The sequence below is a fragment of the Callorhinchus milii genome, unplaced genomic scaffold (genome assembly GCF_018977255.1).
Source record: "Callorhinchus milii isolate IMCB2004 unplaced genomic scaffold, IMCB_Cmil_1.0 Scaffold6, whole genome shotgun sequence".
Taxonomy (NCBI): Eukaryota; Metazoa; Chordata; class Chondrichthyes; order Chimaeriformes; family Callorhinchidae; genus Callorhinchus; species Callorhinchus milii.
The window spans coordinates 3,540,628-3,556,280 of NW_024704747.1; the positions used below are offsets into that span (position 1 = coordinate 3,540,628).

The window sequence follows — 15,653 nt, forward strand, 5'->3', positions numbered from 1 at the left end:
GTTTTGGATGACCTGGATTTTATGGATGGTAGACGGCGAGGAGGGCTTTGAATAGTCCAGCCGAGAGGTGACAACCAGGGTTTCAGCGGCTTTTGGAGTGAGATATTGTCAGAGGCAAAATGCAACAAATGTAGATTGTATTAAATTGCAACTTTAAAAACGAAGAGCTCACAGTATGTTAATTGAGAGAGAAATGCAGTACTCAACAAGAACAACAACTTGCATTTATATAGGGCTTCACGTGGGGCAGAGTGCTGGGTAGCATCCCGGAGCGCACTCAATCCTCCTGTTGTACTCAACAACATACTTGGGGCAATATTACAGACTTGAAGCAAGTAACACAGATTTATAGGGAGCACACAATGGTGTTTTGGAAATGACAATATTTGCTTAATATCATTGATTTATGCAAGTTGCTCTTTTCCCCACCAAATAATAAAATGTTTCCATTTACTCAGTCTAAACATATCACATTTTATGTTGCAGTCTACTGCTCTCATCAAATTGAGTGACGGAGGTGCCATAGGCTAATATTAATCACTGTGTTTGGTAGCAGCAAGCACTGCAGATTTTATGGCAATAAGCTAAGGGCATAGAAATCATACTTAGAATTTCTATCAGAGTAGATAATGTGTAACAAAACTAGGTTGCATACAGTGTGTCTAGCCTAACATCTAAAACCCTGAACAGCAGATTTAAGTGTTTGGCTCGAGAAACCAAAGTATCTTGTAGCATTTATCTGGAAATGAACAAAATTCTTTGAAAACAAAGAGCTCAGGGCCTTTCCGTTGCGATGTCAGTTGTACTTGTTCCATTGGCTGGTGGGTTGACAGCCACGTACGTAAGTAGGAAACCTCCTGCTGTAATTGAAGAATCCGACAAGAACTTCAGAGTCATAACGTTGCCTGTAACAAAAGGGAAGAGCATTGACGATCTTGATTTCTTTGTGCAATCTTGCGGTTGTTAATATTAATGTTCACAAATTTGAACTTGTTAGAAGTAAAGCTGATTCCTGCCTCTTGTTTCAAGTTTTCCTCTCCAAAATGTTTTCTCTCCTGTCCTGAAGATACTGACTCAGGACAGGGACCTGTTCAGGGGGCACCAGATCCCTTCAGTGTCATGACCAAGTTGTTATTTGTGTGTGGATCGTCTGTGTAGTATTACACTCACTGTCTAGACTCACACGTAAACAATGGCCACTTACAACACAAAAATACAGTGCCTTTCACGTAGGGAGAAAGCCCCAAGGTGCTGGACAGTCAGGGATCTGGACCCAAGCAGTGGGTTTGGGACCAGGGAGGGTGGTTGGTAGGGAGGGTAGGGGTAAGTGAGTCACCAAAGCGCAGTCGAAGAGGACGGTCTTCAGATATTGAAGGAGACAAGTCCTGTAGCTCAGTGGTTAGAGCACTTGCCTCTCAAACGAGAGACCTGGGTTCGATTCCCGGCAGGGCGAAACCTTGGGCAAGTTTCCTTACTCCACACACCTAATAATAATCCCTCAAGAAAAAAAATTGTTCACTTCCACAACTGTTTGTAGGACGCTGCTGTGCGCAATTTGGCTACCGCATTTCGCCCACAAATATACAGTCAATTCACTTTAGTGTATTCTATGAAGTACTTTGAGATGTCTCAAAGACATGAAAAGTGCTATATCAAATGGAAGGATTATTATTGTTATTAATTATATAAGGAGGGAGCGAGGCGAAAGGAAGGCGTGGAGTTCCAAAGGAGAGAGGCTGAAGGCCTGACCGCTGATGGTGGGATGGGCCAGGCGGGGGACGTGGAGCAGGCCATAGCCTGCTAAGCGAAAGATACCACTTGCATAAGATACCAGAAGATGATCTCCACTTATGCACCTTACTTAGAGTCAGCACTTTCAAGAGAAGAGGGGCGGGAATCCACTATTATTTCTGCAACACACTACGCATGTTACAGGGAGTGGAATTTGTTGCGCTTTGAACTGAGCATGAAGCTCATTCACGCATTCCAGATAGATTTGAAATCCCCTTTGTAGTGGAACTTGAAAAAAACATTGTATCCTTGAGACCAAATATTTCCTGGGTGAACCTGAATTCTCAGGCAATTATGCATGGAAGATAGTGATATAATTATATAGATACTGTACAAATGGTTACCTGTGCTGATGATCTTTGGTGGTAATTCATTTCCACAATATCTGGAAACGCAAAAACAAAATTCAGTGGTTTGCGATGAAACTTTAAACTTGATTTCTGTCATGTATTCAAACAATCTCAGTTAATTGAACTATCCTTTATATAGAATGACACAGACTATACAGCACAGAAACGGGCCATTTAGCCCTACAATCCACACAAGCCTTCACCCCTCCTCAACACCGCTCCCATTCTCCTCTATTCTGTTTTCCCTCGTATACAGTAACCCATTTTCCATTGATGCTAAAGCTATGCCAACAAAAGCTGTGGAGTTGGAACAGAGGGCTCAAATTATTATTTTTTTTTGGTATTATCCCCAGAAAAGCGATCTGCCAATCAACTAATAACCGGGTTTCTACTTTCTGCTAGGAAAACAGAGATGGGTGGAGTAAGGAAACTTGCCGAACATTTCGCCCTGCCGGGAATAGAACCCAGGTCACTCGCTTGCGAGGCAAGTGCTCTAACCACTGAACTACAGGACTCCACTTGCTGTAAAAGTGTAAATTTGGGATATCCAGTGCGCAACTGCACGCTTACACTACCTACAATAACATTTTGACATTATAGTTCTGGCCCGTGGCAAAAGACTCACCTGCCAACAAAACCTAGCATGTCATCGTAACTGTCGTAAATTTCAAGGTAGTCGCTCAAACAAGACATATCTTCTTCCACATCAAACTCCAAAAAGGATAGTTTGATGCGCTGGCCGTACTTAAGGCGGATGTGCCAATAACAGATCTGTTGGTCTTCATATTCGTCTGGATAGCCTGGGGACTTGATTGCTCGTTCCGGATCAGTGAGAATACCCCCACATTCTTTGCCTGAGACAGAAAAGTATTGAAGGAGATACTTTGTTGAAACTTTTTTAAAAAAATAAAAAAACCTATACTGAAAATACACAGAGTGATGCCTCTAAAGCAATTCCTTATACCTCATTCTCTGCCTCTTACATATTCCATAATTTAAGTAGTTTTTTTAATAATAATCCTAGCATTTGATATACCGCCTTATCACATCTTCGAGACGTCTCAAAGCGCTTCACAGAATATATTGTAAAGTGAATCGACTATATATTGTGGGTGAAATGTATTTTTTTAAACTATTTAAGGAGTTTTTTTTTTTTTTTTTTACACACTCCAGGTTTTAGGGCAAGGCTGAAGCAAAATCCATAATGGCTTTTGAAAGAAAATTAGGCAAACATTCAAAAAAGAAAATATAGAAATGTATGGGGAAAGGGCAAGCAATGGGACTTGGATTCGGTCAGTTGGATATCTGACACATGCAGAAACTCATTACCTTGCTTAAGGGTATCCAAACTGGACTGAAAGTTCCATATATGTATGCTACATACACATGGAAATTTCTGTGTCTGAAATGGAATGCACACACTGTCACTAAAGTGGCCTCACCCTGCGTATCTAATTCTGGAGAGTATTGGGCATAAATTGCCATGGTGCTGGGACCCCAGAGTATGTGTCAAGCTTCTGCTGGAGTATAAATAATCAGCTAAAACTGCATAGGTTGCCAATGAGAGCTCTGTCTGGCAAGTTTCCCGACTGCTTGTCTAGCTCAGACCACCCTACCTATTGAGCTTTGGCTTGCAGAAACTGAGTGGGAAGTTTTGGAATACTCGAAAAGTAACTGGTGAGATACAGAGGGAGGTAAAACATAACACAGACAAACAGTGTCAAACAAACCGTCAGGATTGTAGCAGTAGGCATCCCATCGTTCACTTTTATTGCTTCGATATCCATAGTCGATAATGCCAGTTCTTCCAAAACCACAGTTGGGCCCTGCTTTTACTATTGGATATCCAACCTTGCCTTTATCAAACCATCCAGCCGCGCACACATGAAACCCTGTATACATAACAAACAGCAGAGTAGACAGGGAATGAAATGCATATAAAGTACAATTGTGCACATTATAAATCAAAAACAATCCAACAGATTTATATATAGAATATCTGTCATGACCAGCTGTGAAATACGATTTACATTCAACAGTTGAGTTAAGGGCAGCCATGTGATGTAGAATGTAACTAGTTTCTGGGCTAAATTGCCTAATTTCCCTCTCCTCAGCTCGAACCGTGCCCCCATCTTGCAGGGTTTGTGATTGATAACCCTGTTACTGAGTTAAGGTTCAGGAACTTGCATCTAGTTCTTGAGCTATTGGACCAAGGGAGTGTGGTGTGAAGGAAGGCTTAGGAACATAGGAGATTTTGAAAGCTGGAAGATGACATTTGATCCAATAACTGCTCCATTTTATTTGTTTGGCCTCAACCCACCTTATTACCGTAACCCCCAATACTATCTTTCTTTATAAATAAAGCCACTGAAATTTTGCTTGATTTAGGAGGAAGAGCAATAAGACAATCAGAAGGTCGTGGGCTCAAGCTACATGTCGATACTTTGAATTCATATAATCTAGACTTTAACTCCACTCCATGTTGAGGCTGTGCTTTGTTGTTGGAGATGTCATTCTACAGATGATACAACAACAACAAATTACATTTCTTTCAGGTCGGAAGGACATCCCAAGGCGCAGGGAGGTCGTACGTTAAACCAAGGTCCTATCAGTCTGTTCAGATGTACAATAAAGAATCAATGATGCTATTTGAAAAGAGATTGTCTCCTGGTGTCCTGGCCAAATACAAAAATTATCATTCATCTCATGGGACAACTCTGGAATATTCTCCCTCAATTCCTCCGCCTTGCTCCCTCTCTCCCCTTTTTCAAGTCCTGCCTGAAAACCTTCCTTTTCGACTGTGCTTACGGCCACCTCCCACCCCCCGGCTCAGAGTCAGGCCCTGCCACTGTTGAAATGATACCCTGCATGGAGGACGCTATATAAGTGCAAGTTGGTGTTGCATTGCTTCGCACAAAATAGCTGGCACATTAGCCTACACAATACATGTCAACAACGACAACTTACATTTGTATAGCACCCCTCACGCAGGGTAACATCCCAGAGCGCTTGACGGTGGCAGAGCACGACACCGGACCAGGAGGAGCTGACCATTGGCAGGGTTGAAGAAGAAAGTTTTCAGGCTCGACCTGAAGATGGGGAAGGAAGCGGCAAGGTGGAGAGATAGAAGAAGAGCTTTGCAGAGTTTCGGGGTTAGTGGATGAAAGTGCAGCCGCCAATGGTGCAACAGAGGACACGAGCGACATGCAGAAGGACGGAGCTAGTCGATTGGAGGCAGCCGGTTGTGGGTTGGGGTGTAAGCGGGTCGGAGAGGTAGGACGGTGCTGTAAACATTCTCAGAACTCTGAGTTTTCTTGAGTTGACCAAATTAAAATTGCAGAGAGTCATGGATTTATTTAGTTCAGAAAAGCTGCAAATGCATGAAGGCCAAGTACATTGGAAAGCAAGTTTACAAAACAAAATTTCAACATCATCATTGACAAGAAGTTGTTAGCTGCACAATAGATGTTAAATCTGTGGTACTCAGATTTGTTTGGAACAAACTGCTGGACTTTTGATAAAGTCGGGGGGATGTTGACAACTATGGATATTGGTGACAGGTGGAGACTATCTGTCTCAAAATATATTTTTTTGTGGAGGTGAATGATTCCAGATGTGTTTACAACGTTGATGTGTATGATTTTACAAGATATAAATGTATGGGTAATTCACAATGAAAGTAGAAGAGCAGAGAGATGGAAAATGGACTAGCGATCCGTAATCAATATCTTAAACGGATTTAAGAGGATTGACAAGAAGAAAAAGATCAAGACAACCATCAACATACTGATCAACACTTAAAAAAATCGTCCTGGTCCCAGTCAGTAAATCTTCCTCCACCTCTTCTCCACAACATTGGTCCGGCTAACTTGTGAATTGTACTGAATATGCGTAAGCATTATTTTTGATTGATTGACTGATTCTAATTTTTATAACCTTACTAATTTGTATTAATAAATATCAATTGATTGAATAATTTGTGTCAATCCTTACTTCATTTATGTAACCCCTACAAGCGCCAATGCATGAAGAGATTTGAAATCGAATGCGAGTCAGTGACCTTTGAGATATCGTGCCAATTTTTTTGAAGTTACAAAGTATCCTCGAGAAACTATATGGGGTGGAATAATTTAAATAGAATGGATTGCTTGTGGTCAATGGAACAAAGAGTCTTTGGTGAGTAAATTGGATATTTTATTATTCTGTACTTTGTCATACTCTTATTTTATTCCCTGGCAGGATTTTATTACCAGATGTCAATGATGACATGATGTGAGGGGGCCAATTGGACAGACGTAGTCTAACCTAACACTTCAACAAGTGAAGTTCATCCAACATATTCTCTGAGGAATTCTAGAACATTTTTCCAATTCGCAGCACAGTGAGTTAGTGTCGCAAAACTGTGATTCAGGCTTTGTCGGGAACCATAGTTTAATTAATCCTTTGAGTATTATTTTTTTAAACTCAATGCTTGCAATCTGATTTCTCTAAGAGAAATGGAACAAAGTATTTACAAAGAACTCTATGCCTCAGCAATGGCTTGGGGCTTTCTCTTTTTTAGTCACAGTCAGAGCTGGTTAGCTGGATTGAATAGAGGAAATTAAATTGAGGAACAATGGACACAGTAAATATTCGAATGGAATCCAACTTAAAAACTATTGAATTAATCTTCTTTCAAAACGACTTCAATGCACTCGTTAGAAAAATAGTCTTGTGAGCCTGATTTATCTCAACAGACGTACAACACTCTCTAAAATACATTGGGATGATATTTGCCATTGTTCATAAGGTGTCCCTGGTGATACCTATTGCAGGGAATGCATGATGAAAGGTGGCAAATAACATCCACAGAAATAAAAATTTCCAATTATATAACTTTTTATTTAAACATAAGAGAACATCTCAAAGAGATTTACAGAAACAAAGTGGAAGCCTGAGCTGGGTGTAGATGGCAGGAGGTAATTGGATAGTGGCTGAAAGCATATTCAGAGAGAGATCTTTTAGATGGGTTTTGAAAATGGAGAGGAAGAGAAGAAGCAATTTATCCCAATGCGTGAAAGAAATAGTAGATTCGGTCACACTGAATGTGAAATAATAATAATATCAAAATACTCCTTGCATTTGATATTGCGCCTCATCACATCTTCGAAACGTCTCAAAGCTCTTCACAGAATATACTGTAAAGTGAATTGACTATATATTTTGTGGGCGAAACGCAGCAGCCAATTGCGCACAGCAGTGTCCCACAAACAGTCGTGGATTGAGTGACCGATTTATTATTTTTAAAAAATTGAAGGAATTATTATCCCTGGAAAAGCGATCCGCAAAATGACTAACAACCAGGTTCCTACTAACTGCTAGGTAAACAGAATTGTGTGGAGTAAGAAAGTTTACCCAACGCTTCGCCCTGCTGGCAGTCAAACCCCGGTCTCTCGCTTGGGAGGTGTGTACTCTTAACGACTGAGCTACAGGACTCCACAAGGCGAAAAAAAAGGCAGACATTCAGTCAATAGCTCTGAGCTCTGATCACCAGAAGCTCTGAAATATTGGTTTGATGTGCGGATGTTTTTATCAATTATTTCCTGCCATGGAAATAGTTTATAGAAGAACAGAAGAAACTTTTTTTTATTGTAACTCAGCTGAGTTAAGATGGCATCCTGTTTTTAGATCAACTTATCTGTTGCTTTTTGTGATCAAAGATTGTAGACCACGACTTAACCCCCAAAGCAGCTGGCCTTCAAAAATTCAGTTTAGGCTTAACCACTGAACTCAGCAACTTGAGATCTGGGAGTGAACCTCAGCCAGGATTCTTACTACCGTACTGATCGCTATTCAGAGATCCTTTTTTTTGAAACAAAGCCTTGGGAGTGAGAACAAGATTGGGCTCAGCTTGCAGTGCCCCCCTCCCTGGCAGACAAGTAGAAATCACATTCTCTCTCTCTCTCTGCTCATACATAAACAAACACCACTTGGGAGAGGTCTAGATACTGTTGGTACCCCAGAAGAAACAACACAAAATGTTTTTGTGTGCCTATATCTTTAGTATTAATACATTCTGTATAAATGTGGCACTTTACCTCTGACTTCATCTGTGCAATCCAGAATCATGCGGGCACAAAAAGCACCAACAAACTGTGCTGGCCTTTCGCTACTTGAAATAAAGTTGGCTTCTGTCAGAACCTTGACACATTGTATTAAGCTAATGAGAAAAATAAAGTGTGTGAGGGGAACTACATATGGGAACAGTAGGCTTAACCAAAATTCTAGCTGGAAGAGATGCTGAAGGTTTGGACCAGATCAAAGCTAGGGTTATCCCAGAGAGACTGGAGCATCTTAAAAGAGGGAAGCAAAAAGAGTAACCAACAGCAGATCAGCAAACTAATAAATTGTTATCCAATTTACAGTCCTCTCCTCAGAACATTAAAAAATAATATAAATTATGGCATTTGATGTAACATTTTATCATACTGGCGAATTTGTGTTAGTGCTTTGCAGAGTTTTTGTTCGAAGTGCATTTTGTAGGCGAAATGGCAGCCAATTTTACATACAGCAATGTGCTACTAACAGCCAGAAAGCAAATGACCAATTTTATACTTGGTGGGACTGTTGATCAGAACACTAGGAGAAACTCCCTTCTCTTTTGAATGGTACCACAGGATCTTTATGGTCAATGTGAATAGTCAGATGGTTTCTCGGTTTAATGACTCATCTAAAGGGAAGCAACTCTCTACAGCACATTGAAGCATTAGTCTAGACAATGAACTCAAATTCCCAATGCAGGAGTTGAACCCACAAACTTCTAACTCAGCTGTTGAATCATACTGGGATCTGGCTAACTCATCCAAGTGGGTTCCTGTAATTTGTGAGCCTGCATAGTAAATATTGTGGTATATTTCCAGATGAAACCAAATCCGCCCTCAACCGATATCCACACAAGAACACTGAATAACAATCAGGAACACAAAGCCTGGCTGTTCCTTCCTTCTGCTCAAGCCAGGGACGCTGAGGCCAATTATTGTGGCCGAGCTGAGATTAGCTCGCTCAGTGCACACTGGGAACCTGCCTGGGTAACCTGGAGTAAGCAGAGTGCCACAAAGCCAGCTAGCAATTTAGCAGCAGTTATATCAGGAAATCGTTCACTAAAGGATACACGGGCAAATATCGTAGGAGTTGTATATCGTGTGCCATAAAATTTTTTTTTTTTATGTTAATCACTGTTGTGCAGTTATAATAGTTTGATATATCACACTCACACAGAAGCAAGGATGGATATTTCACTGTTGCTGGCCAGTTATAGTAATCGTTTCAGAAGTGAAATACTTAGAATTCAGGAGGTTTCCTGGTTTGTAATTTGCAATGAGAATTATAATCCTTGCTTTTGATGAGGGGCCTACAGAGTCACAGATAATTGCTGAAACGTGAAGTGACTGTCCATTTGGAGGCAAATGTGGCAGTCAATTTACACACAGCAAATCTGGATGATTGTAGGCCAGAACACTAGGAGAAACCATAATGACAATAATATATCTTTATATAGTGCCTTTCATGTTGGGAAGATATCTCAAAGCACTTCACGCAGCTGATTGGGCACCCGAGTATGGGGGGAGGGTGGGGGGGTGAGGAGAAGATGAGGTTTGAGGTGACTCTTTATAAATAATCCATGGAATCTGACACTTGAACAGATGGACGCAACCATGGTTTAATTTATTATACAAAGAACAGCACTGCCAGTAATGCTGTACTCCTGTAGCTCAGTGGTTAGAGCACTCGCTTTGCAAGTGAGAGACCTGAGTTCAATTCCAGGCAGGGCGAAACCTTGGGCAAGTTTCCTTACTCCACACAGAGCCTAATAATAATCCCTCCAAAACCAAAAACAATAATAAATTGGTCATTTTCATCTACGACTGTTTGTGGGACATTGCTGTGCGCAATTGGCTGCCGCGTTCGCCCACAAATATACAGTCAATTCACTTTACAGTGTGTTCTGTGAAGCGCTTTGGGACGTCCTCCCGACGTGACAAGCGCTATATCAAATGCAAGGATTATTATTATTATTATTATTATTACTCCACCTAGATTCTGAGCTCACTGGCCCAACATGTGGCTTGTACTCATAACCTTCCAATATAGGGGCGAGAAGGCTACCAACTGAGCCACATTGCCAGTCTTTTGCACCCGCAACTGAACTCAATTGTATGAGCGAGATGTTCGAGTACTCTAGTATTAAGAAATAAATTTACAGAAGAGACGAAATATGAAGAAATTGTGCTGAGAGTGGATTTATTGATTCTAGTATTACTTATTGGTAACATTTGTTCATTACAGCCAGTTTCTGCTGCTCTAACAGCCAAAAATTGGCAGCAAGGACCAGATTCAAAAGTATACCCAAAGCAACATTATTGGTAATGAAGCTTTATCTACATTACAAATTTGCTCTCTCCACCCCACCCACCCTAACTACCACACACTGTCAAGCTGCTTTAGTTCTGCTTTCTACACATAGAAATATTAATAATGAAACACTTTAAATGTCCCAATTGCACCAGTTAATGTCACAGCGCAAATCAATTGAAAATACTAATTTTGCGCTAAAGTACACAATTGTGCTTGTATGAATAACATTGACATCTCAGCTCTCTGCTGAGTGTGTAATGACTCAACTGAGCAACCGTTCCATCTTTGGTTTTTAATGGAGTTCCTACCTATCCTCTGGGCGTACATTAGCTGTTCGTATGTTGCGAGGTTGCCTCCCTCATACTTGCAGAGCTGTTTGGCATCCTTGAAGGTGAGCTGGTATCGTCCTTTCCGTGACTCTCTGTGATAAACTCCTGCCGCTTGTTCTGTAAGTAAATGAAAGGTAATTGATCAGTGATCAATGCAATCCATTTGCGCAATCCATTCGCACAATCCATCTTGCTCATTATGATACTTGCGGGGTGAAATCTTTAACGTCTGTGTACACAGAGGATAGGTAGGAAGTCCATTAAAATCAAGAATGCAATGAATGCTCACTTCAAACAATCAAGAAAAGGAGTGCCTACCAATATAATAATACTTGCATTTGATATAACACTTTATCACATGATTGAGACATCTTCACAGTGCTTCACAGGATTTACCATAAAATATTTATAGGCCAACACAGCAGCCAATTTGCACAGATTAGTCTCACAAACATCCCAGCAATTTTACCTTGGGAAATTATTGACCAGAATGCACCAGGAGAAACTTACTTCTGTTTTTGAACAGTATCATGAGATCTTTAGGTCCTCCTGAACAGGTAAACAGGACCTCAATTTACTGATCGACGGCACCTCCAACAACACAGTGCTCTGGAAGCACTGTACTGAAGTGCCAGTCTAGACTGTCAGCTCAAAGGCCCAAAGTTAGCAGTGCTTCAGGAATTGAGGAAGTGATGTCAGTGATCTGTTGATCTGGAAGTCTGTCATTATATCATGCGTCTCTATAGCATGGGGCCTGAGGCATTGGACCCAGATGACCTTGTTATAAAGGGGATGGTTTCCTAATCCAATTTTACCTCCAAATTCAAATGAATTGGCTGCTCATCTCATTGTTGTTTATTGGATGTTTCTGGCAGATCAGCTTCAGCTGCCTTGGTTTTTTATATACCTGCATTCATTTCATTTCTAATCAATCGGATATTGTAAAGCAACATTTAGTTTTACATGAAAGGTCAACCTGGCTGTATTCTTCCCTCAGCGAGCACCAGCCTGCTTCATGTTCCCCGCCCTAAGGGCCCATTGGCAGCAGGGCTCTCAGCCATTCTACCCCTGTCATCTGGAACTCAATCCCGGAGTCCCTCTGACTCACTCCCTGCCTCACCTCCATCCTCACCTCATTCAAAGCATGTTTGAAAATGTAACATCTATAGCCACACTTTCATTCATCTTTCCGTTCCCACCCCCATTCGGTTCTCATTCCCAGCTTGGGTCCCATCAAGCTTTGTCAACCTCTTTGAGACATTCTCCTGACATGAAAGGTGCTGTAATAATAATAATCATCTTTGCATTTGATATAGTGCCTTATCACGTCTTCGAGACATCTCAAAGCACTTCACAGAATATACTTTAAAGTGAATTGACTGTACATTTTGTGGGCAAAACGCGGCAGCCAATTACGATGGTAAGATGGTTTATTATAAAGGCAAGTTATTCCTGTTATTATCAGTACAATTTTGTTGAGGTACCCATCTAATCAGATCTAAAACAGATTAGGATTGTGCCAAAAAAGAACATTAATTTTGTGCATTTGCTTTATTTACAAGAAAATAGATTTAGGGTTTTTGAATGATCAAAGTAAATTTCCAGCTATTTAAAAACTGAAATTATTGACCTTTTTTCTGTAAGAAATTCTTGTGCAGTAACTGGCAGAATTTGAACCTACTGCAAATTCTGCCAGTTACCGCACAAAAATTAGGTTCTAATTCATGCCCTGGCACCTCCCTACCTATCCGATCTGCTTAATAATAACTTGATCTTATTTTTTAAAAAAATAATAAATTGGTCACTGAATCCACGACTCTTTGTGGGACGCTGCCTTGCGCAATTGGCTGCCGGGTTTCACTAACAAAATATACAGTCAATTCACGTTACCGTATATTCTGTGAAGCTCTTTGAGACGTCTCGAAGCCAGGACACGCGATGGGCGCTACATAAATGCAAGTCATTGTTGTGTTAACATGTGGAAAGCTTAACAGACTATCGCAAACTTTACCCCTGTTTGAATGAACAAGAATTCATCAGAAACTTCAAAAGCTGCTGATATCTGCACTGACATTAAAAGAGAGCTTAAAGGCTTTGAAAGTCTGAAATCCATGCTTGAAGGTGCCAGGGTCTCAGTGGCTCTGATGGCTCAAGCATTCGCTAATGGAAACCATCAATCGCAAGCGAAAACCATCAATCGCAAAGAATTAGCAGCACAGTCTCAGCATTTGGAAAAAAATATTCCTCTTTCTCCTAAGGAAAGGAGGGAGGGGTGGTGGTGGGGGAGGGGGAAAGAGAAATGCATTAAACAACTTCATCTTACCTAACCAAATGGAGTTGTGTAGTATTCCGTTTTTTATTCCCCAAGAGCTTGTCTCGTCCCACAGCAAAATGAAGACAAAGAGAGGCAGAAACATAGCTGTGCTGCAGTGGCTTTATCGTCTGAGTGGTGTCCTCACAAGTGGTGCTGCCAGGACTGCTGTGTGTGTGCTCGCAGCTACCAGCAACTGTGCTGTACTTCAGCATCTGGTCGGCAGACGTTCTTAAGGCTTTGCTCAGCTTTCTAAGACTTAATAGCCGTGAGGTCACTGCATTGGCCAAGTTGTAATGATGTCACAGCCTAATGACTGCAAGGCCTCCTTCCTGAAACACATTTAGCTTCAAAAGCCTAGTTTAAACCACAGGATCAAACTATGAATGAAAATTAATAGAGCAATCCTCGTACCACTCAATCCCGAACGTCCGGCTCCCCAGATCATAATAATAACAATTTGCATTTGATAGAGCGTCTTTATCACGTCTTCAAGTCGTCTCAAAGCGCTTCACAGAATATACTGTAAAGTGAATTGACTGTATATTTTGTGGGCGAAATATGGCAACACACATGTGCAAGCAATTGTACGCATCAGTGTCCCACAAACCTTCGTAGATTGAGTGAACAAATTGTTATCATCTTCGTTATCCTGAGGCCATATAAATCCACTTTCTGTGGAAGCAGAAAGTGTCGACTCTTTCAAGAACAAATGAGATAGATTTCTGATAGGAAATAATATCTCTGGATACAGTATATAGTTTGGGACATGACATGAGCAAGCAACTGCCAGGATGGTGGAAGGTGAACTTGATGGATCTTGGTCTTCTTTCATCTAGCAATTCTTATGTTCCTATAAATCCATTTTGATCCTTCTTCTCCTCTCCCCCCCAAAAAAAAGTTGAGCACAAAGATTGTGTGTGGAAGAAAAAGTGCCAAATGTAATTATAATCTTCCAAAGAGAGGCCTCAGTTAGGGCTGCAGATTTGGCCCTGATCTTGATATCATGTATATAAACAAACCGATTAACATTTAATAGGAAACTATAAAATGCTGCCAGGAAAAAAGGTCCAGTCATCAAATCCTAGCTGGCAGGGGAGGTGGGAGGGGGCGCTAGGGGGGTACTGCAAACTTAAAAAAGCAGAGTAATAAAAGGGGCATTTAGAATAATGTGTGTTCCCTCTAACTGCTCCTACCAAACAGTCAACGCTGAATGAACTGGGCAAGGACAGGCATTGAAACCTCCTGACGTGAAAGGTGCTACACGAATGTAAATTATTGTTTGTTGTTGTTGCTTTCCATTGAACCGCATGCCTGTTCACGCCTACCCCAAACCTGTGTCTAGTATTCGCTAACCTGTACGGTCGTCATTCTGTTATAAGGGAATAGAAAAAAAAGTTACATCTTTATAGCCTCTTGTTACATTGAAACATCTCTTTCTTTTGCCCAGCCGGGGGTCTGACACACGCAGACACCCATCACCGTTGCTTAAGAGTCTCCAAACCAAACTGAGAATTCCATGCATTCCACCTACACACGGAAATCCCAGAGATAGATTAATGGAATGGAATGCGCTCTCTCTCTCTCTCTCTCTCTCTCCCTGGAGGGAGGCATCCTGCTGTCCTAATTCCGGAACGTATTAGGTGCAGGTTGGCAGGAGCCAAGGCTTGGGGACCCCACACTGTGTGTTTGGCCTAACTGCTGGAGTTTAACCGCACAGCTTGCCCTTGAATAGCACTATCTGGCAAGCTTTTCCGCTGCTTGTCCAGCTAAGGCAACAACTTCAACCGTCTCAAAGGACATTACAGTAGGTAGGGCCAAGTGTAGTGACTGGTTTTGATGGCAATTATTTTGCAATTACCCACAAACAGTCGTAAGGTAGGTGAACATTTTTATCCAGAGGATTATTGGCTTGCCGGAGAAACTCCCACGCACCATTTTCAGTTAGCTTCATCTCCTCCTACCCCACCTCGGCTCGGATACCCAGCCAGATCTCCTTTAGACATGAAATCGTTATATAAATGAAAATTGTATTGTATCAACAACAATATCAACTTGCTTTTATATAGCAGTCTTCATGCAGAGTAGCATCTCGAACTGCTTAACAGTGGCAGAGCTTGGCGCCGAATGTACAGTACCTTTTCTGTCGAATATCACCCACGGGATCGTTATTGTTCACTTGAAGAATAGGCAGACCCGACCTTGGTTTAGTGTCTCATCCAAAGGGTAACACCTCCGACAATGCAGCACCACCTCCCCGCTAACCGCTCCCAGCACTAAATTGAACCACCAGCCCAGACTAAGCCTCTAAAAATGCCTCTACGCAATCTATCTTTCCTTAGAACATAGAACATATTTCGAAGCTACTTGTAATATTTCTTTGAAGTACTCTATCTTTTCTTAAATAGTTTCTGCCATCAGAAACGATTTTAGAATCAGAATGAAATGTTGAATTAAAAAAATCACCACGTTATGTTA

The 15,653-nt window shown here is 41.3% G+C and overlaps 1 protein-coding gene across 1 annotated transcript; it reads right to left on the reverse strand.

The window, feature by feature from the left end:
* Positions 1–266: 266 nt before the first annotated feature.
* Positions 267–13,393, reverse strand: tnfaip6 (tumor necrosis factor, alpha-induced protein 6). Its single transcript, XM_007896326.2, has 6 exons — positions 13,188–13,393; positions 10,844–10,981; positions 3,872–4,033; positions 2,767–2,995; positions 2,136–2,176; positions 267–905 (listed from the first exon to the last, which is right to left on the reverse strand). Exons 1-6 carry the CDS (start codon positions 13,279–13,281, stop codon positions 775–777), a joined length of 795 nt encoding a protein of 264 aa, XP_007894517.1. The 5' UTR covers positions 13,282–13,393; the 3' UTR covers positions 267–774.
* Between the last annotated feature and the right edge of the window lie 2,260 nt (positions 13,394–15,653).